General features: G+C 35.6%; 1 protein-coding gene across 1 annotated transcript in view; it reads left to right on the forward strand.

Annotated features, from left to right (window-relative positions):
- The first annotated feature begins 622 nt into the window (after positions 1-622).
- LOC149842394 (SH3 domain-containing protein 2-like) overlaps positions 623-23728 on the forward strand; it is a 33725-nt gene continuing 10619 nt past the window's right edge. Inside the window, exons 1-7 of the mRNA XM_089999136.1 lie at positions 623-753; positions 6251-6373; positions 6450-6519; positions 6602-6753; positions 9201-9302; positions 9892-10092; positions 10189-10251. Coding sequence (XP_089855262.1) covers positions 694-753; positions 6251-6373; positions 6450-6519; positions 6602-6753; positions 9201-9302; positions 9892-10092; positions 10189-10251 — 771 coding nt within the window. The 5' untranslated portion in view covers positions 623-693. The remainder of the gene's footprint in view (positions 754-6250; positions 6374-6449; positions 6520-6601; positions 6754-9200; positions 9303-9891; positions 10093-10188; positions 10252-23728) is intronic.

The following is a 23728-nucleotide window of genomic DNA, read 5'->3' on the forward strand; positions in this document are numbered from 1 at the left end:
GATTTTCAAAATGATTTAGGGAATTCGGATACTGAGCTGAATCGAGCTGAATTGATCAAATTTTAACCAGAGAATTACATGTGTCAATAAAATGTTAAAAATAGTAAAAAAAGTTTTATTTTTTTAAATTTATAAAAAAAGGCCAGTTCAGCTTGTTTCTTACTCATTCGCAACGACACTGACAACATTGGTCTGACGCAAAAATCCGAACCATTGATTGTTGTCAAACCCTGAAGAAAAAGGGTAGAATGGTCAATGTTGTCAGTGATAAATAAGTCTCCCCATTCAAAATCTCAAACCCTGAAGAAAAAAGGGTAAAAAGGACAAGGTGATTAGTAAGTCTTTCAACGTTCTTCACCCTGTTTTCCCTTCTTTTCTTTTCACGTTATCACGGAGAGGTGTCTAAATAATAAATAAATAAAGAACCCACAAAAATGAGCGCCTCGGTCCTCAACTCACGTTCCATTAATAAAAAAACAAACTAAAGCAAATAAAAAGAAAGTAATAATTAAAAATAATATAAATCGTGTATTTTAATAAATATTAATTGTTTATTTGCTCAATTGTTGCTTTGCCACCGGAGCCTCTATTCTTTCCCCTTAAACCTTAGTTTTCTGTAAGAGAGAGAGAGAGATCCCCGTCCTTCTTCTTCTTGCTTCTTCTCTGTTCTTTCTGCCGCCTTCTGAGGGGGAGATGGATACGCTGAGGAAACAGGCCTCGAGGCTACGGGAACAGGTAGCCAAGCAGCAACAGGTCTCTCTCTCTCTCTCTCTCTCTCTCTCTCTCTCTCTCTCTCTATATATATATATATATATATATATATATATATCTGACTAAGCCATTAGAAATGGAATCGGAAATTGGTTCCGCAATCATTGATGATTTCCAATTACTGGATCGGTTTCTCTTTATGGTTTCTGGGGGACCGCTTCTATTTATCCTTGAAATTGGGCATTTGATGCGTTATCTTCATTCACCACCCAATTGTTTTGGTTATTGGTTTTGTTATCTCATGATTCAATCTGGTTCATGGTTTCTCCTTTGTTGTTGAATTTTTGTTCTCAAACGAACGTTCTGTTCTTATAGTTGTATTTTTTTTCTTTTTCATAAAACTATGTTTTATTGGGGTTTTGCCTTTTGCATTAAGGGAAAAGAGGTAGATCAAACTATTACGTGTGTCAACGAAAACTTAAAGGGTTTTTTCAGCATCTTTGATACATAAGTTCGATTTGTTTGCTGTATTAGCGAAAATGATCAGAGTGTGTTGGTTGAATTAGTAAACCAATGATGGTGTGATATCCAAGTGCGTAAATGTACACCCATCTTAATCTGAGACGATACTGAACTGACAAAGGGGGAAAGAATTTCGATTATAGTGTTTCAGCTAAGGAAAGGGAATTGAGTTCAGCCATTGTCCGAGTGTCGCAATGTAATGCACATCTTATCTGCTTAGCTATTCTGTGGAATAGTTGAACTCTAATACTAGTGAATGCAAAAGAAAAATAATCAGATTCTTTTGGTTATGCTCGCAAATCCATGCTACCATCATGTCCTCATGCTGCAATGTATACTCATACTATCTAAGTACCAAGAATGACCATTATGGTATTCGAGTACATTTGCATAAATTTTTGTTGATTGTTGTCATTGGCATAAAAGTTATGGTTGCCATTGTTAGAAACTTTTTTTTTTTAAATATATTTATTGAGGGAAAACCCCGGTTCAGGTGGTTGAGCCCGGGAGAGATTGATGCTTTGCTGTATGGCCCAACCCAAGCAATTAAAACCACTTGTCCGTGCATCTTCCCCACCAGGGAGCCTGCAGTTTTGGCCATAAGGCAAGGGGTGCACACCCAAGGAATCAAACTTGTGGCATCTTCAACTTTAATGCCTTAAGCCAATCCACCTAGCCAGATGTGTAGAGCCCTTGTGGGTGCCATTAGAAACTTATGCATTACAACAACAACAACAACAACAACTACGCCTTCATCCCAAAACAATTGAGGTCGGCGATATGAACCAAAAAAAAATTTATTCTGGGTCTTCCACATGAATCCTTCTCCTCCAATCATTTCTATCCAATGCCATGTCCTCGGTGAGGTTCAAAGCATTCATATCCTTTCCTATCACCTCCATCCATGTCTTCTTAGGCCTACCCCGACCTCTTTTAACTAATATATTTTCTCATTTCTCCATCCTTCTAACTGGAGCATCATTAGGCCTTCGCCGAATATGTCCAAACCACCGTAAACGATTCTCTCTCATCTTATTTTCTATGGGTGCAACGCCTACCTTCTTACGTATCTCCTCATTCTGAATCTTATCTTTTATTATATTTTCACACATCCATCTCAGCATATGCATCTCAGCTACACTCATTTTTTGAATATGATGTCTCTTGACAGCTGTTATCATCGCAAAATTTTTACTTTTGCAAGTCAAACTAACATTTGAAAAATAATTTGAAAATAACTCGCCTCCGTTTTTAAAATGCAGGATAATTCTGAGGAATGAGACTCGCCTGTCGGTACGAGGTTCAACCGTTCCTGGCGCCTTTACCAGAGATAATTGATCCAAGGATCAAGAGTGTGCTTAGCTTTGCTCAACTTGTCTAGATCGTGTTCTATTTCCTAAATGCACAAAGAATCAGGCATGTGTTATGAATTTTCTGAAAAATGCAGATTTGAAAACATGATGTTTGCTTCTGAGATTTGAAATACTTGAAAAATTCTTGGAAAAGATGTCACTTGGAAAATCGTGAATCATGGTGAAAGAATATTTTTGAGGAAAATGAAAATCGATTTCTAAAGAATCCAAGTGTTTTGTGAAAATGGATTTCTGAGGAGTTTCAAGTTACTTTGGAAAACTGTTTTTTTTTTTAATTCAAACTTTGAAATTGAATATATAACTTGAAAAATTGAATTTTGAACTTTGAAAAATACTTGAAATACCATTTGAAAGCTCAAAATTTTGAGAAAATCAATTTCTGAGTAAGACTTGGAAAATTTTGAGAAAATCGATTTCTCTGAATTGGAATTGGAATTTGTAAATTAAATGAAATGAATGAATATGGATTTGAAAGACTTGATTTTGAGAAATTAAGAAAATCTTTTTGAGTTTTGAAAAATGCAGTGCATTTTGAAGTTAGCCTAAGAGTGTAGACTGAATGTGGCTAATACGAAGATCACAAATTTAGGTCTCATTCGTATTCTGACTATGGCCATAAATATGAATTCCACCGAGTTTGTCAACTCCATAAGAGCTTGTGCACGTGTCATTCGTGTAGACCATGGTGAATTTGTAAAATGTGCATGAATGACAAACATACCAGATATATATCAAAGTTTAAACTATATGCAATGCAGTCCTATTCTAAGCAAAAAATGTAAATCTTATTCCAAATATTATATTTGATTTTACATTGAATTGAATAAAGAAAGATAAAAAAAAAAATTCTTCTTGAAGATTCCTACAAAACTAGAAAACTTTTAGTGAAGATATGTTGGCTTTTATAGATTCATCCAGTAATATCTAGAAATTATTGGATTTTGCTAGATATAAGCCTTTTTCCATGATTCTCTGAGATAAACATAATGAAATAAGAAATAAAATTGAATAAATATGAAAATAGGATTTGAAAATTCGAAATTGGGATCAAAATAACCAAAATGCCTCCGATAGCAAAACTATGGCTTTGAAATCAGGGTTTTCAAAAAGATATTTTGTAAAATACAACTTTTGAAATTCAAATGAGGATAAATTGAACCAAAGATGATATGATATGATTACAAATGAGAAAACCAAAGTTTGAAATTTCGAAATTGAGGTCAAATGACCAAAATGTCCCTGATAGCAAGACTATGGCCTTGAAATCAGGGTTTTCAGAAAATATTTTGGTAAAAACTTTGGGTTTAGGATTTAAATGAAATCAAATAAAGATAAAATTGATCATGAAGTCTCCTAACATGATTCTAAACATGAACAAACCCTAAAAACATGAACTTATGCATAAAAAACTAAAAATATTACAAAAATCATGATTTTGGCAGTGTTTCGGGATCCTACGGGCAACCTGTTTTGCAATTTAATCCATTCAAGCATCAAATGGATTCCAAAATTCATAAAAATCGGCACGTGCACTTGTTATCACCCTAAAATAAGATTGAAATCATAAAAATATATTTTTGACATTATTCCAATTCGAAAATTGCATTAAAACCCTAAAATATGCTATTTTTACCCATGGTCACATACCAGTTTCAGTGTTAGACCCGAATCAGGGGTTAATCCATCATAGAAATTTCTGAAATTTTATAAAGACAAACTATACAGAAAAACAGAGAATCTTCATTTTACAGATCGGAAAAATCATCTTCAGTTAGAAAGATATCGTTCCGGCAATCTGGACTTAAATTTAATGAATATAAAATTGATTAAAACAGGTACTTCCGGTTGTAAATACAGAAACAAATAGCAGACTTAATAAAAAATTTCTGAAATTTCGGCATTGAATAGTAGATAGAAAAATAATGAACTTTCTTTTTTACAGATCATAAATCAGATCTACGGTTAAAGATTTATGATCAACACAAGTCGGATTAGGGTTTTAATAAATCATAACTAGTTTTAAAAGATGGATCCAACTTTCTGACAGAGGAAAAATACCAAACAGAGGCAAAAAATTATGAAAATTTTACAGTAAATATCCTACATCAACACAAAGTCACTGCACTTTACGGATCTTGAATCAGATATCGGATGAAAGAAATAACGCATCTGCAAGTTATGCTTGAATTTAAACAACGATTTTAATCAACATAAATCCTGATTTGACTTTATATTTTATTAACAGGGTTCCCGAATCCCAAAACGTCTGATTTTTTTACAGGAGCTTACTTATATATCCGTGTATCACTTATAAAAAAATCAGAAATTTATAATGAATATTTCAATATGAACTAGCATGCTTTCTACAAATCTAAAATCAAAACATACGAAAATCTAATAAAACCCTAAAAAAACATGATTTAATAATGAAAAACAATAAAAAAATATTAAAACAGTAAAACAAAATTTATTTTAATGTTGAAACACATGTAATAAATACTAATATGCTAAAAAATAAAAAGAAAATAGGGAATCCATGGCTGAAATTAATTTTACCTTTGAAATCATGGATTTAACCCATTTAACGGGTAAATCTCATGTTTCGCCGGTTAAGAACATGAAAAACAGCAAGGTAAACGATTCTGATGGATTAGAATCTCAAAAAACAGTACCAAATAAGAATAGATCATCTTCTTGGGTCGTTCTTAGGCTTCTTGGATGAGAATCCATGGTTAAATCCATGAACACAAGGGGTTTCATGGTGAAATCTAATATAAAATCATAAAAAACTAATAAAAAATAATGAAATAATATTAAATAACTCACCTTGGGGCTGCAGCTGCAATGGAGGAAGGTGGAGGTGCTGAAGAGGAGAGAGAAACCACGAAATTGGAAGAGAAAAGAGCCCCCTTTAACCCCTCTAAAGACCCCTTTTTATAGATTTTTGAAAATCCATGTAATTAGGACTAATTAGTACCTAACTTTGACTTTTTCAAATTCTATCTAAAACCACCAAGGGAGGATGATTTTTTGTGGTTTTCTAACCTTAAAGGGACCCTAACTAACCCCAATTAAACTTCTAAATGTTTTAGGGAACTTCCCAAATGTGGCACCACTTGGCGTTTTTCAAAAACCCTAATTTAAATCTTTAAAATCAAGGTTAAAATCTAAAGTAAAAAAAAATATGATTTTTAAAATCAAGTTTGGACTCTTATGTATATGATAATGTTATAGGCAGAAACTGTAATATATCTGGAAAAACATTTTTTGATGGTGAACGTGCAAAAATGATCACTCACCGAACAAATTCACATTTATCATTAGTAAGTAAATGGTTTTCCTTTTTCCTTTTGAAGTGTTCTGTGCACAATAATAAGAGTTTATGCTTGAGTTGTGCCCATCACATTTGTGGTGCCTCATTGCTGTTGGCCATTGTGTTCACATTCCTCAACTTGTACATTCAGATGTTAAGTTCTATATATAAATACAAGTCAACACAATAGTAAGTGGCATATGCCTTTTATTTTTGGCATTCTTCCTAGTGCTTAATGGATCTTGTAACAACACTCTCCTCTACATTTCATCTGTATCCAATGCTAAATATGATTAAATATTTGTCGCCCTATTTCTGTGAAAAATTTCAGGCTGTTCTGAAGCAATTTGGTGGAGGGGGATATGGAGGTTCAGATAATGTAATAACAGACGAGGCTGAACTTCTACAGCATCAAAAACTTGAGAAACTATATATATCTACCCGTGCTGGAAAGGTTAAATCCCATTTCTTCAGTTCATTTGATTTGCTTTTTTTTTCTTTTCTTGCGTTTAATTTGTTGTGACATTCAGCATTTTCAAAGGGACATTGTTCGTGGTGTAGAAGGTTTTATCGTTCATGGATCTAAGCATGTAGAAATCGGTATATCTTCACGACTTGATGCACCTTTGAAATATTTGTATCTCATCTTGGCATTTAGCTAAACTTATTACTTTATGGGTAGGAAATAAGTTGTCTGAGGACAGTAGGAAATATGGTGTTGAGAATACCTGTACTAGTGGCGGAACATTAGCAAAAGCTGCAGTAAGTTTTGCAAGAGCTCGTTTTCAAATAGAAAAGGAACGTGGCAACTTACTCAAATCCTTGGGAACACAGGTTTGATAACCGGATTCTCTATAAACTAGCTCACTTTCTTGCTCTCTTTGTCTTTGATGGGACCTTAGGTTATAGCCCTTAAGAATATTATATCAGTAGAAATTGCATAGTTTCTATCTATCAGAGTTCTTTTGAACTCCTAAAGAAACATTCTAGTTTTTTATCTTTCATATTTGATTTTTTTTTCTATTTTTTATGTTTAGCTTCTTGTTAAACTAATTGGTAGTTCAAGTTACTTTATTTGGTCTCAGATAATGGAGAGATAATGGAGAGTTGGTGTTAAGCAGCATTTTGTTTGAGAAATATCTCGTGAACTGAAGTATTGGCTTTTTGTCTGCCAGGGCTTCTTCTATTTCATAGTTATAATTTTGAAGCATGTTTGTCTCCCTTTGTTGACATTGTGTGCTTGGCTTAGTTTGAAATTTTCCATCTCCTAATCTGTGTTGCTAGTACGGCAATGATATTTTTGAATTTTGAGTAATATATTTCTTCTTTCTTCTTATTCCTTTTAACTTTTAAGCATTCTTTTCTTTTTCTCTGCCTCCACCCTCCTTGAACTTGAATTTTCTGAATAAATACTTCCAATTTCCATCTGACATGATCTTTTAAGACCTTGTTAACAAGAATATGCTTTATTTGAAGATTACTTGGTGTAGGTATGATTGATGCAACTCCCAGTTTGATGCATTTAGACACATCAAACTAAAACTGGCACAAAAAGTTCAGTTAAAGATTCCATTCTGAAAAGGTATATAAAGGTGAATAGGTAAAGTGGAAGCAGGTTTAAACTTTTTTGGCATGTGAATGGGGCTCGGATTCAGCTAGTCCAATTGCCCTATACTGTTATTTCTATATCTTTGTTCTAGAGATGGAGCGTTATCTTGGTACAGCCATTTTAGTAGTTAAAATCGTAACGCCCCAAAATTTATAACCTGGAAATATGAGATTTTTTTTAAAGAATACTGCCAACACAACGGAAACCAATTATTTGTTTTTTGCAGGTTATAAATATGATAATTCAACATGGATCTGAATCCAATTCCCGTATTGGACTTGGGACCAACTCCAACTCATGATTCAATTCCCTCTCAGGAATCCGATATCCGAATAACAATTAAGCAAGAACATCCATGGATTTGATTAAACTAATTGAGAAACATAATCAAATTAAATACAAGTTACAACTGTTCATAAATTATTCTCAAAACAATTTGAGATCCAGGAAAGTCACTGACACCATCCGCAACATCTTGCCATCACTCTAGCTTCTTACTCACTACCTGTATGTGGTAATATAAGGGTCATGCATTTTTTAAACTAAGCATAAATGAAACATGCATTTCTCAATACAACAATCATACTACAAATCATATATACCATAATTGAACCTATTTTCATGAAACATATTGCCAAACAAGAACATACCCATGCTTCAGATTATCAAACACATGCTTGCAACACTACTTCAAGTATATACATCTTTCAGAACATGAGCAATGCAACACTATATCATAATGCATTCCAGCAACAACCTAAACAATTTAATCTATACAACAATATTTCAAACCATGAACATAATCAAGGACATACCACCTACCCTCTCCAAAGGTAAGCCTGGGTGTGAACTCTGCATCCCAAATAATTTTCTTATTTTACAAATGGGTGCGAATTATACATCTCAAATAATTTTCATTTTTACAAATGGGTGTGAACTTTCCATTCCAAATAACTTTTTTTTTTACAAATGGGTGCGAACTCTGCATCTAAAGTAATTTTTTTTACAAATGGGTGTGAACTTTGCATCCCAAATAGTTTTCTTTTTACAAATGGGTGTGAACTCTGAATCCCAAATAGTTTTTTTTTTTTTTTAAATATGGGCGCAAACTTTGCATCCCAAATAGTTGTCTTTTTACAAATGGGTGCAAACTCTGCAACCTATCAATGTTCTTTTTACAAATGGGTGCGAACTCTACAAACCGTTGATTTTTTTTTTTTTACAGATGAGTGCGAACTCTACAATCCATTGATTCTCTTTTTATAGATGAGTGTGAACTCTGCAACCCATTGATTCTCTTTTATTACATGTGCATTCATGCATTTTTATGTCTTACAATACATCAAAACATATTCATATGCAACATATCAAATTCGTGCTCACGTAACCTTTTTCTGTTCCTAATATGTTGAGCATTATATGTCAATATTTTCATCTCAGTTGGATACTTTTGGATAAATTTTCTTTTAGTAGTTTTTATGTGTGTTAATTATGTTTGCTTAATTTTTAAGGTTATTTTTCTGCTTTCTTTATGACATTTGTGTCATTAAAGTTCACAATCATCGTATTTGTACTTCTCTTCTATTTTTTCCCCTTTATGCTTGTTTATTTCTGCATACTTTTTATGTTATTGTTTTATGGTAGGTATTCCCCACATGTTTTTTATTTTCAGGTTGCAGAACCTTTAAGAGCTATGGTAATGGGTGCACCACTGGAGGATGCTCGACATCTTGCTCAACGTTATGATAGAATGCGACAAGAAGCTGAAGCACAGGTATTTCTCTCTCCATTATTGTTATTCCTACTAATACTACTATAGTTATTCTGCCTTGACCTTTTTGTTGTGGAAGTAACCTAGATTCTCTCAGGGACAGTTGTTGATAGTTGTTTGTACCAAAGTCCTAGCCTAGCTTCCTGCAATACCTATGATTGTTGTTGTGGAAGTAGCCTAGATTCTCTCATGGACATTTGTCGCTAGTTGTTTTTTGTGAAATTGGGGCCTAGCTTCCTGCAATACCATTAACTTCTGAGTGACTTTTTGGCATGTTACTAAAAGAAAAAGAGATGAGTAGTAGTGCACTCTTTTGGAGAGAAGTTTACAATGTGAGTTTTTTTTTCTTTTGAATCTATGAAATTTGATATGGATGCTTTAATACAGATGATTTGGATCACACCGTTCCTTTCCAAACCAAACCAACCAACCCCTCTTATTGTACCTACCCAAAAGAAACCAACCAACCCATCTTCCTTGCCCCCGCATAAACAAGAACAGAAAGCCTAGTTCAAATTAATAGATTTTTTTAATTTAATCATTTTTCTCATGTGTCCTTGTGATTATGTTGTTCCAATGGGGTCCTAGACAGGCTATTGAATTATCAAAGCGCCAAATGAAAGTAAGAGAAGGAACTGGGAATCCAGATAATACATTAAAGTTTGAAGCAGCTGAAGTAAAGCTTCAAGAACTGAAGTCAAACATGGCAATATTAGGGAAAGAAGCTGCAGCTGCAATGACTGCCGTTGAAGCCCAGCAACAAAGGCTAACCCTCCAGAGGCTTATTGCCATGGTAGTAGCTTTTCCACGCTCTGTTAGTTCTTGTCTTGCTGATCACAGTTCTGTTATTTTTGCATGAGAAAAATCTTTGAGGGATCTTCTACCCCAGGTTGAATCAGAGCGTGCTTATCATCAAAGAGTTCTACAAATTCTTGATCAGCTAGAAGGAGAGGTAAATTTTGATATCTTGTCATCTCCTGTGTCCTGTGTTGCTCATTTTACTTTATGGGCTATGTCACATGGGTGAGGGTGCGGGTGCGGCAATATATATATATATATATATAATTTGTGCAGGGGAGGGGCCGAGCCCCTCCCTGCCCCCCTCTTTGTGCAGGGGAGGGGTCGAGCCCCCTCCCTGCATCCACTTTGTGCAGGGGAGGGGTTGCCGCGCTCCCTGTTGGCAGGGGAGGGGCCGAGCCCCTCCCTACGCCCTCTTTGTGCAGGGGAGGGGTCGAAGAGGAGAGCAGAGGGAGTCAGAGAGGAGAGGAGGAGAGAAGAGGGAGTTAGAGAGGAGAGAGCGTACCTGAGGAGGAGAGCAGAGGCAGAGCGGTCAACGGTGGCGTCGCGGTCCGATGGAGGCTTCAGGAGGAGAGGAAGGGAGGATTAGGGAAAAAAAAATTTGCCCTAATCCTCCCTCAGCAGCAAAGTTCATCGGGCGTAAATTTTTTTTAAGTGTAAAAATTAGACACAAATGACCCTGGGTGCGTTGACCGCACCCAGGGTCGGGTTGACCGCATTGGGTGCCGCACGCGCACCTGCGTCACGTCGCGTCGACGCAGGTGCGACACCCGTTTTGTCGAGTCCCTGTGACATAGTTTATGGGACTGTTGAATTTTGAAACTATTCATGTAGAGGCATGTTTGTTTGATCTTATTATCTGTTACACTTTTTGAAATTTGAACTAGTTGAAATTAATTCACTCATTAGAGTACTGTTAGCATGTTTGTTTTGTCATTGGGTGTCGTTCAATTGTGTAAGACTGTTTTTCCTTGTCAAGGCCAAGGTTGCCAAACTAGGAAGCAGAAGCAGAAAACGATACGGGAAGCGAGAAGCGAAACATTTTAAAATTTATAGGAAGCGGGAAGCAAAGTATCATTTTAAAAGAAAAATATTAAAAAAAATGAAGCAATATGGTAATTGAATAGGAATCGAACAAGAAACAAATAAAAACTAAAATAAAATTGATCATTCTTATATTTCATTATTTAAATTTTTGTTAAAATCTAACAAAGATGGTTAGTAATTTAAAGAAAGTACATGAAAAGTGAGTGAAAGCGTGAGAGAAAATACATGAAAAACATGAAAAGAAGCGTGAGAAAAGCATATACCATGTGTGTGAGAAGCATAGAAGAAGCATTGGGGAATCGAGATTCCTATGAAGTTTCGGAAGCAAGGAGTATCGCGCTTCCGAAAGCGAGCTTCCCACCTACCTAAGAACCTTCCGGTAAGTCTGGGTTGGATATGCGCAGGGAAAGAGTGCCCACCAACGACATGAAGGGGAGACTCAATGCCACAACTCTCATAAAACTCCATTCCAGTTGCAGGAGGTATTCATGTTCAAATTTGACAATGAGTTGTTGGGATCTTAGACGATATAGGATTTGAAGGGAAGCAAGGCAGACTCATCGGTGATGGACTCTCTTGGATATGTAGGGCCAGAAGGTAAAACACTGTTGCAAGCATGTACAAAGAAAGGAGAGCTGCTGCAGCAGATGATAAACAAGGGAAGCAGAGGTAGTTGAAGGGCAGCCATGACTTTGTATTAGCACAAGGAGAGGAAGACAAAAGCTCAATAACAGGAGACGCAATACCAACTGCCATCTACTCGACCAAGTAATAAGATCTATATCACATGGGTGCAGGTACGGGGTGCGGCACTTTCAAAAAACTTGGGTGCGGGGATGCAGGGGTGCGGCAAAAATATAAAAAAATATATATAAATAAAGTCCAAAAGTTGGACATAAATGACCCTGGGTGGGTTGAATGCACCCAGGGTCAGGTTGACCGCATCGGGTGCGGGTGCAACACCTAGTTGGAGAGTCGCTGTGACATATTATAAGACATAACAAATCGTGAAAAGAATTGTAGCATGATATACATGGAAGGATCTTCTCCAGCTGAGCTCTGTGAAGCTAAGTGGCTAGGATTATGCACAATGTCGAGACACCCACCTACCAAAAGTAGCTACTACAACACCAAATGAAACCTATATTTTCCATTTTCCCATCAGTACCCTTTAAGCATATCTACATTCAGTGAGTGACCATGAGAGAGAGAGAGAGAGAGAGAGAGAGAGAGAGAGAGTAAATGGTGTTCGGTGGATTACTTGAGAGGGAGAAAAATATGAGAAAGGGGGAAAAACATGAAGTGGGTAAGTGTGGTGGAGAGGGAATGTAATGGGTAGGGGGGGGGGTATGCGTTAAGGTGGGAGAGAATGGGTTACGGGTGAGGGGTATTTATAGGAGATTTTATGGGAGGGAAAACCAAGGTTTTGGTTTGAAATGGGGGGAAATGAAAATGAAAAGGGAGAAAGGTTTTTGAAAATCAAAGGTGTCATGGGAGGGGTTTTAAAGTTAAAGTTTTTAAAGAGACGAAAATTAAAGGTGGGAAAGTTTGACTTTTTTATTTTGATTTTGAAATCTTTTTAAATTTTGAGGGGGGAATTAGATGGGTTGGGTTTGGATTTTGGTGAGACCCATTTGGGTCTCATAGAATCCAAATTCAACCTATTACAACAACAACTACGCCTTCATCTCAAAACAATTGGGGTCAGCGATATGAACCAACAAAGAAAATCATTTTGGGTCTTTCACATGAATCCTTCTCCTCCAATCATTTTTATCCAATGCCATGTCCTCGGTGAGGTTCAAAGCATTCATATCCTTTTTTATCACCTCCATCCATGTCTTCCTAGGCCTACCCCGACCTCTTTTAACTAATATATTTTCCCATTTCTCCATCCTTCTAACTGGAGCATCATTAGGCCTTCGTCGAATATGTCCAAACCACCGTAAACGATTCTCTCTCATCTTATTTTCAATGGGTGAAACGCCTACCTTCTTACGTATCTCCTCATTCCGAATTTTATCTTTTATTGTATTTCCACACATCCATCTCAGCATACGCATCTCAGCTACACTCATTTTTTGAATATGATGTCTCTTGGCAGCCCAACATTCCGTACTATATAGTAAAGCGGGCCTAATAGTCGTCCTATAAAACTTTCCCTTCAACCGCAATGGCATTCTACGATCGCACAACACTCCAGTTGCACTCTTCCATTTCATCCACCCAACCTTTATCCTATGATTTACATCTCCATCAATTTCTCCATACTTTTGAATGATAGATCCCAAATATTTAAAACAATCATCCACCGGTATTTCTTGCTCACCAAGCTTCACTACACTCCCATCACTACTTCGTTGCTTACTAAACCGACATTCCATATATTCTGTCTTACTGTTACTCAACTTAAAACCTCTTGCTTCCAATGTCTGTCTCCATAATTGTAACTTGGCATTAACCCCAGCTCTATACTCATCAATCAAAACAATATCATCAGCAAACAACATACACCACGACACATTTTCTTGAATTGATCTCGTAAGCTCATCCATCACTATAACAAATAGGAAAGGGCTTAAAGCAGATCCTTGATGTAACCCAACCGTTATAGGAAAATTGGTTGTCACCCCTCCACAATTGCGGACATTGGTTACTACTCCATACATAGCCTTAATTATGCTAATGTACTTGAGAGAAACACCTTTCTTCATCATTGTCCACCAGAGAATGCCCCTAGGTACTCTATCGTATGCCGTCTCCAAATAAATAAAAACCATATGCAAATCTTTGTTCCTCTCTCTATTTCTCTCAATAAGTTGTTTAAGAAGATGTATAGCTTCCATAGTTGATCTTCCAGGCATAAAACTAAATTGATTCTTCGATATCATAACAACCTTCCTCAACCTAGACTCAATCACCCTCTCCCAAAGTTTCATAGTATGACTCATGAGTTTTATACCACGATAGTTTGTGCAATCTTGTATATCACCCTTATTCTTATATAGAGGCACCAAAGTACTCTTCCTCCACTCATTAGGCATCTTATTTGTCCGCCAAATCTTGTTAAAAAGATTTATCAACCATTCTAAACCTTTTTTTCCCAAGCATTTTCAAGCCTCGATAGGTATACCATCTGGGCCAACTGCCCTTCTTGATTTCATTTTCTTCAAAGCATTTGCAATTTCTTTCTTTTGAATCTTGCGCATGAAGTCACGATTTATCTCATGAAAAGGAATGGACAAGTCTCCAAGATCCTGAGCATGACTTCCATTAAATAGCTTATCAAAATAATCTTTCCATCTCTCCTTAATCTCCTCATCTTTGACTAAAACCCTTTATGTTTCATCTTTGATACATCTAACCATACACAAATCCCTCAATTGCCTATCTCTCATCTTTGCAAGCCTATAAATATCCTTCTCGCCCTCTTTGGTATCAAACTTGTCATAAACCTCTTTATATACCTTATCCCTCGCGTTTCGAACTACATTTTTAGCTTACTTCTTTACTATTATATATTTATTCAAACTCTCATTATCACGACTCTTAGATTTCTATAACACTCTCTTTTAACCTTAATAGCTAATTTGACATCCTCGTTCCACCATGATGTATCCTTACCTAACGATGCACCGCCTTTAGACTCACCCAATACCTCCTTATCCACCTTTCTCATGCCACTCGCTATCTTATTCCACATTGATTTTGAATCCTCCTCGAAACACCAATTAGCTTCCTTAACTACCTGCTCTACAAACATTCCCTGTTTAGCTCCTTTCAGTGCCCACCACTTAATTCTAGGATCTATCATATGTCTATCCCTTTTGCGGCATTGTCTAATTCTAAGATCTAAAATTAAGACTCTATGTTGTGTAGCTACACTTTCTCTCGGTATAACCTTACAATTGATGCAACAACCCCTATCTCTCTTTCTAAGTAGGAAAAAATCCATCTGACTCGTATTAATCCCACTTTTAAATGTTACTAGGTGAGACTCCCTCTTCCTAAACCAAGTGTTTGCTAAGATCATATCATAGGACAAACCAAAATCTAAAATCCTTTCTCCACTTTCGTTTCTTTCTCCTATACCATAGCCTCCATGGATACTCTCAAATCCATCCCTACTAATGCCTACATGTCCTTTAAGGTCATCTCCGATGAAAAACTTTTCTCCATAAGATATCCCTTGTATTACTCTATCTAAATCTTCCCAAAATTGACACTTAATAGAATCATCTAAACCTACTTGATATGCATAAACTCTAATAATATTAATAATATCCGTACTTAATACTAATTTAATAAGTAAAATCCTATCACCCTTCCTACGGACCTCAACTACATTATCTATAAACTCACGACTCATTACAATCCCTACTCCATTCCTATTTCTATTTATTCCTGTATACCAAATCTTATATCCTCAAGGTTCTATCACTTTTGCCTTCTCACCTACCCATTTGGTCTCTTGTAGACATAAAATATCAAAATTTCTCCTACACATAACATCTACTAACTCTACCAATTTACTAGTTAAAGACCCTATGTTCCAAGTGGCTAACCTAATTTTATGGTCTTGGACTAACTTCTTTACCCCACCCGTCCAACAAAGTGAGGGAACCCTTGCTTATTTGACACCACACCCGGACGTCGATGTGACACGTCGCTTCCGGGCGACGACCTAGCAACCCTTGCCCATTTATCATTGCCTCTGGGCCTATAAAGTACAGCGCGTCGCTCAGTAGGGAACGCCCCAACGAAATTCTCATATATATTGGTTCATATTCATAGGGTATGACTAAGTTTTTATGTTGGTTGTCACTCGCCTACCGCAACCCTCCTTTATCCGAGCTTGGGACCGACAGTGTATAACTAAACAGTTATACACAGGCGGAGTTAAATTCAATCTATTATGTATATATATACATATTATTAAATTCATTTGGGTCCAAGTGGACCTAAATCGTATTCATTTTAAGTGGGATCCATTTGGGCCTTAGGTGGATCCAAACAATTATTTTACTTTAATGGGATCCATTTGGGTCTTAAATGAATCCAAAAACCTTATTTACTTAGTAGGATCCAATTGGATCCTAAATATATTTTTTTCTTGGCGGGATCCATTTGGGTCTCCAAGTGGATCCAAAATTCTCATGTTACTTAGTGGGATCCATTTGGGTCTCCAAATGAATTCAAATCTTATTTTACTTTATAAGAAGATTTATTTGGATCTCAAATGGATTCAAATCCCTTCTATGTCCTGTTTAAACCTTGATATGAATCTAAACCCTACCTAAATCCATTTGGGTTGACCCAAATCATTCAGATGGTTTGAACTTACATTGGTGTTGGTTGATCTTCTTGGATCTCCACTGATATCCAGATACAAATACCTCATACAAAACCTCATAAATTCTCAAATTACTTAAATAAATGTTGAAATACTAGCAATAATCAATCGCTAAATAATCGATCAATATTAGCTAATTAAAATGTTAGAAGATTGTATTTAATCAAATCTAAACACCAGAATAATTCACAGAAATTCCTCTTTTATTCAGTTCAAAATTCTGAGAAATTTGCGAACTTTATAGAAATGATTCTTGGATTATTTTTTCTATGAAAAAACATATTTTTTTAGTTAGAAAAACCAGTGATTCACAATCGTCCATTTTTGCATATCCAGAAAACCTCTACACAGGTCAGATTCTGACGATTCAAAAGCATGTTCCCACTAAAATCAATATGTAGATCACATCCACTGGGTGATTTAGACAAAAATAATAATAATATTAAAAATGAAGTATGCTAAGTCGTTTGTGTAAAAATGTCTACGAAGAGACAATATGCATACATGCACAAATACCTCACGAGAGGTGCACAAAGGCACTCAAATAACACTTGAACAAGTACGCACAAAGGCGTAAGAAAAATAATCGTGCACAAGGGCATGAAAATGAAATATATTGAAAAAGAGAAAAGAGCTTGAGCTCACAAGCTTGTATATAACAAGGGAAAATACCCCTATTTATAAGGAACCAAAGGAGGCCTTGGAGGGGCCTCCAACATAGTCGTTGGAGCCCCTCCAACGGTCACAAATGTGACCGTTGGAGGGACCCAACGACTATATTGGGCCCCCCAAGGTTTGACCAAAAGGAAAAAAGAAATAAGGAAAAAGAAAAAGAAATAAATGAAAAAGAAATAAAAAATAAAAGTACAACATATGCCTATTGGAATATGCACAAAACAAAAAAGATGAAAATACCCTTGTTGGGTTTTACAAGAATTACTATATATATTTGCATATATACGTGGTATACATGTAAATGTATCTATATATATATATATATATACGAGATTACATTTTAACACCCCCTTCAAACTTACGATGTGATGACTGCAAGTTTTCCCAAAAGAAAATTAAATCTGGGGGAGCAAAGCACCTTGGTGAAGAAGTCTGCTAGTTGATATTCAGATGTCATATATGGAAGATCGATAACCTTCTTCAAATATTCTTCTCGAACATAATGACAGTCCATCTCTACGTGCTTTGTGCGCTCATGAAAGGTATGATTCTTGGCAATGTATATCGCACTCTTATTGTCACAGCATAACTTTGTTGGTTCTTGAATATGAACTCTCATATCTTCTAGCAGACGCCGAATCCATACTATTTTCATGGTTGTAGATGCCATGGCTCTATACTCAGCTTCAGTGGAGGACAAATAGACTTTTTGTTGCTTCTTGCACCTCCAAGAGACCAACGATTCTCTTAAGAAAACACAGAAACCAGTGGTGGAGTGACGGTTATTGGGGTCACCTCCCCAATCAGAATCAATATAGGCAATTAACTTTAATTTAGAAGATGAAGACAAAAATACTCCCTTATTTGCAGTTCCCTTTAAGTATCTGATGATGCGAATAACGACACTCATGTGAACCGTTGTAGGAGCATGTTGAAACTGACTGACAATATGGATCACATGTGACAAATCAGGTCGTGTGATGCTAAGATACATCGGCAAGCCTACCAATTGTCTGTAAGGAGTAGGATCGGTCAGAGGAATCCCGTCATCGATCTTCATTTTCGAGCCCACTATTTCAGGAGTTTCGCAAATTTTGTCATCTGAGATTTCTGACCTATCAATAATCTCGCAAGGAAGTTTAGTTTGAGATAGAAAATAACCACGTTGGGAGTAAGCAACCTCATTTCCCAAGAAATATGTCATAAACCCTAAGTCTGACATTTTAAATTTTGAAGTCAGGACAAATTTAATATCCGTGACTCCTTTGACATCATCACCTGTTATTAACATATCATCAACATATAATAATAATATCACAATACCTGTATCGGATTTTCTAATAAATAATACAGTATCTGTATAACAGGAAGAAAATTCATTTTCTAACATAACATTATTAAATCGGTCATACCAGGCTTTGGGTGCCTGTTTTAAGCTATAGAGAGCTTTTCGAAGATGAATAACTTTATCTTTAAGAACTTCCATACCTGGTGGGGCATCTATATAAACTTTTTCATTAAGATCACCATTTAAAAAGGTATTTTTAACATCCATTTGAAAAATATTTAATTTTTTAATAGACGCAATAGTGATAAGACATTTGACTGTAACCATTCGTGCTACGGGTGCAAATGTCTCTTCATAGTCAATTCTATATTCTTGACCATACCCTTTCGCGAGTAAGCGAGCGTTATACCTCTCCATAGATCCATCGCTCTTAGTCTTAACTTTAAACACCCAACGATAACCTATAGTTTTTTTTTCAAAAGGTAGAGTTTGAAATTTTCACGTGTTAGCTTTCCTACGAGCTTTGAGTTCATTTTTCATAGCTTCTTGTCATTCGCCACATTTTTTGGCTTCCTTAAAATTTCTTAGTTCAAAATAAGAATGAATGACACTAAGACAAACTCTATACTTAGGTGAAAGAGTCAAAAGAGACAAATCTTGTTGGAGGCTTCCTATTTCTTTCAGATTGTCTGGGATCATATGTAGGAATAAAATCACTATATTGCTCAATTGCACTTCTGAAAGTATTTCTATCTCCACGAGAATATGTTATTGGGTCATTTGTTGTTCTGTCTTCTTGAGTATTGGGTGAGTTGAAGTCATTAATGTCTACTTCATTATCATTATCATTATCATTATCATTATCATGGTTTGATGATATTTCATGATCATTAGACATATCATCATTACTAGATAATAGGTCAAATAAGAAAGAATAGTCAATATTTTTATGGTGAGTCATTTTTTTCAAAACCACTTTCATTTTTCAAAAATGTCACATTTCTTGAAACATATAACTTATCATTTTTAAAATCATAACAACAAAATCCTTTTTGAGTCTCGGAATATCCAAGAAAGACACAGGGAATAGCTTAAGGTGAAAGTTTATCATTTTTATCTGTAAGAACAAAACATTTGTAAAAAAAAATCGCAATTTGTTATAATCAGGTTTCCTTTTATATAGTGTTTCAAAAGGAGAGATTTTACCTAAATTTCTAGATGGTAAACGATTGATAAGATAGACAGATGCAAGAGCTGTTTTGGCCCAATTTTTTTTTGAAACATTTTGATCTATAAAAAGAGTTTGAGTGGTTTCAATGATATGCCTATGTTTTCTTTCGGCCAACTCATGTTTTCTTTCGGCCAACCCATTCTGTTGAGGGGTTTTAGGACATGACTTTTAATGAACAATACCACTATCTTCAATATACTTCTTGAATTCATTTGAGAGATACTCTCCTCCGGAATCGGTTCTAAATATCTTTAAGTCGCTATTAAACTGATTTTTAATCATCACATGATATGATTTAAAGCATGAAAAAACTTCATGCTTATGTCTAAGAAAATATATCCAAGAGTATCTAGAAAAAACATCCACAAAAATCACATAATAAGCAAATCCTCCCTTTGAAACAACAGGTGCCGGTCCCCAAACATCCGAATGAATAATTTCAAAAGGTTTAGAAGTAAACATGGATCTTTGTTCAAAAGGTATACGTCTCATTTTTCCAAGAATGCAATCATTACAAGAGAATGTATCTTTACAAAGATTTTTAGCAAAATGCAAATAAGATAACTTGGTGATATTGGGATGACAAAGTCTTTTGTGCCAAATATTTATATCTTTATGTTGGGCAACATTACAAAAAGAATTTTTAGGAACTTGAAGAGAGTTCATATAATATAAGTCTCCCTTTCTAAAGCCTTTCCCAATCAATTTCCCGGACCGACGATCTTGTATTACACATTTATCAGAGGAAAATTTAATATCACATTCATGGTCCGAGAGTTGAGAAACGAAGATAAGGTTCAAGTTTAATTTTTGTATAAATCTAATTTTGGGTATGAAAAAGTTTTGAGTTTCGAAATTCCCAACACCTTTAATTTCAAGATAAGTCTCATTCGCAGTAGAAATAAAAGATGGAGAACTATTTTTTTAAAAATTCAGAAAGAGTATGCATGTTTGGGGACATATGAAAGGACACACCCGAATCCAAAAGCTAAGAAGTTTTACCTGAAGGAGAGAAAGAAGACACGACGGCTCCCGAGATGGCTCCATTGAGGAGAGGTTGAAGTGCCTCTACAATTTGGTTTAGTGAAAGAAATTCACTTGAAGAAGTCTCCTCCTTTTGAGGCTGAGTAGTGGTGGCCATGTCCACTTGGGACAAACGGGTTTGATATGTCCCGGTTCTTTACAAAAATGACAAATAATTTTGCTATAATCTTTTTTCCCACTTTGTCCACCATTTTCTGCTTGATTTTGATTTTTAAAATGAGGGGGGCGATAGGCTTTTAAATTATTTTCGGGCCTAGACACCGCATTGACCCCATAATTGTATTCGGAATTGGATGGAATCGCAAGCACATTAGACTACCATACGGGTTTCTTCCCCCACTTAATTTGGTGAGAACATCCTTAAGAGAAGGGGGAGTGAAAGATGACAAAAGAGAAGACCTTATTTGCTCAAATTCGGGCCTTAGCCCATTCAAAAAATTGAAGAATTAATCTTCTTCTAATTGTTTGTGACGAAGTTCAATCGCCTCTTCACTCCATTTTGGTTCAAACATAGCAAGCTCATCCCAAATGGAAGAAAGATCGGTGAAATATTCTCTAATGGTTATTTCTCCTTGAAGAAGAGTTAGAGTCTTCTTTTGAATGTAATATTTATGGGACAAGTCCCTAGAAGTATACATTTTCTCAAGATACTCTCATGCTTGAGAAACCTTTTTTAATTTGATAATATTCACATTGATTTTGGTCTCAACGGAAGAAAAAATCCAAGACAATATTTTGAAATTCTTCATTTTTCATTCATCATGTTTTTTCGAATATTACTCAAGGGCTTTGGTTCTTTCTTCCCCTTCAAGGATCTTAATTTCACCTTTCTCTATCAAGGTGATCTTGGGTTCCGGTTCCGGGATTGTGCCTTGCACATAACCCTAAAGACCTTTCCCTTTTATGTGAGTCTCTATGTTTCCGGCCCAAACGTGATAGTTGGAGCCATTGAGTTTAAATGCAAGAGAGAAATGACACTCTTTTTCACCCATTAGAGAGGAAAGATGAAAGAAGAAATACGTACCGCAATAAGATTTTTAAGTCTTATTTGTCGTAAGGCCCTTCTAAAATAATGAAGGAAGAAAAGCCCCCACTCCAATCTCTAAGAAGCCAAAGGCATGCTTTTCGAGGCAACCGAAAAATGAAGAATCACACTATCTTTAATCTTTAACCAAGCTCTGATACCATGTGAAAATGTCTATGAAGAGACAATATGCATACAAGCACAAATACCTCACAAGAGAGGTGCACAAAGGCATTCAAATAACACTTGAACAAGTACGCACAAAGGCGTAAGAAAAATAATCATGCACAAGGGCATGAAAATGAAATATATTGAAAAAGAGAAAAGAGCTTGAGCTCACAAGCTTGTATATAACAAGGGGAAATACCCCTATTTATAAGGAACCAAAGGAGGCCTTGGAGGGGCCTCCAACATAGTCGTTGGAGCCCCTCCAACGGTCACAAATGTGACCGTTGGAGGCGTCCAATAACTATATTGGGCCCCCCAAGGTTTGACCAAAAGGAAAAAAGAAATAAGGAAAAAGAAAAAGAAAAAGAAAAAAATAAAAGTACAACATATTCCTATTGGAATATGCGCAAAACAAAAAAGATGAAAATACCCTTGTCGGGTTTTACAAGAATTACTATATATATACATATATATATATATATATATATATAGAGAGAGAGAGAGAGAGATTTGCATATATACATGGTATATATGTGAATGTATCTCTCTCTCTCTCTCTATATATATATATATATATATAAATATATATTTATACAAATACGAGATTACATCTTAACAGTTTGCACATACAAATTATTATATATAGAGAGAGATTAGCTGCCTACCTTTTTTTGGCGTACCACCAGCATATTAGGCTTTTGAAGTTTTTTTTTCATGTTTTCCATAAATCTAACCATACAGATGTGTTCTACATGCTTGATTTTATACTAATAGACTCTTGGATCATTTGATTCTGACACACAGGTTGGTTCTTGTAATGTTTAAAATTTGACGGTCTAAGATTTTCATAGATATTCAAAGCTTAAAAAATCATGTTTTTATCGAAAAGACATGATCCAAGCATCGTTTCCTTGCAAATCGACCATGCCAAACACATCTGCATGGTTAGATTTGCAAAAAATAACCTGAAAACACCCATTCGCTCACAGTAGGTCAGAAAAGTAGTAGGCATCTACCACTTTTCCTATATATATATACACACACACACACGTGCAGACACACACACACACCAAATGTTGATGTGTCATGCTTTTTAAGTTTGACCGAATCAGTGTCAGTTTACGAGTCTCGTACTCGTGTCTTTGTGACATGGATTTTTGGCCAACCTGTTCGATGCATATTAATAGCACTTGGGCATTTAATATATTGTATATACATCATTTAATGTAGCCTTATCAGCCCACAATCACAAATGTGATCATAGAAAATGGTTTGAGAGAGTAATTTGAATATATGGAAGTGCATTTTTTGAAGCTTTAAATTGATAATTGAATATGTTGAATTTTTTTATGGTCGGCATTTTTTTCTTCGTTCAAGTATCGTATTTATGTGTTTGTTATTTTTCCCATGAAAGATTTATATATTCTGGTAGATCTGCACCTATGTCACCTTCCAATGCGTTGAGAAGCTACCTGATCCTGAGACAAAGCATGCACATTGCTAATGCTACATTGACTATCCAACGACTTATATTAAACCATAGTCACAAATATCACTGAGTTTTTGAAAATCTTACTATTTTATCATGATAAAATTACAAGCCATGATAATTTCGCGAGATTTTCAAAATTTTGCCTGTTTTGAATATCTCACGATATTATTGCAAATTTTCACAAATTTATTGTGGATTATAATCCAAGTACGCTAAATTTTTTTATTAAAAGCAAGGCATTTAGTGTTCACTTTCTAAAAATATCAAAAAACTTTTTAGAAGCAAGGTCATTTAGTGCCCACTTTCTAA

The sequence above is a fragment of the Nuphar pumila genome, chromosome 3 (genome assembly GCF_984573655.1).
Source record: "Nuphar pumila chromosome 3, dmNupPumi1.hap1.1, whole genome shotgun sequence".
NCBI classification, from domain to species: Eukaryota; Viridiplantae; Streptophyta; class Magnoliopsida; order Nymphaeales; family Nymphaeaceae; genus Nuphar; species Nuphar pumila.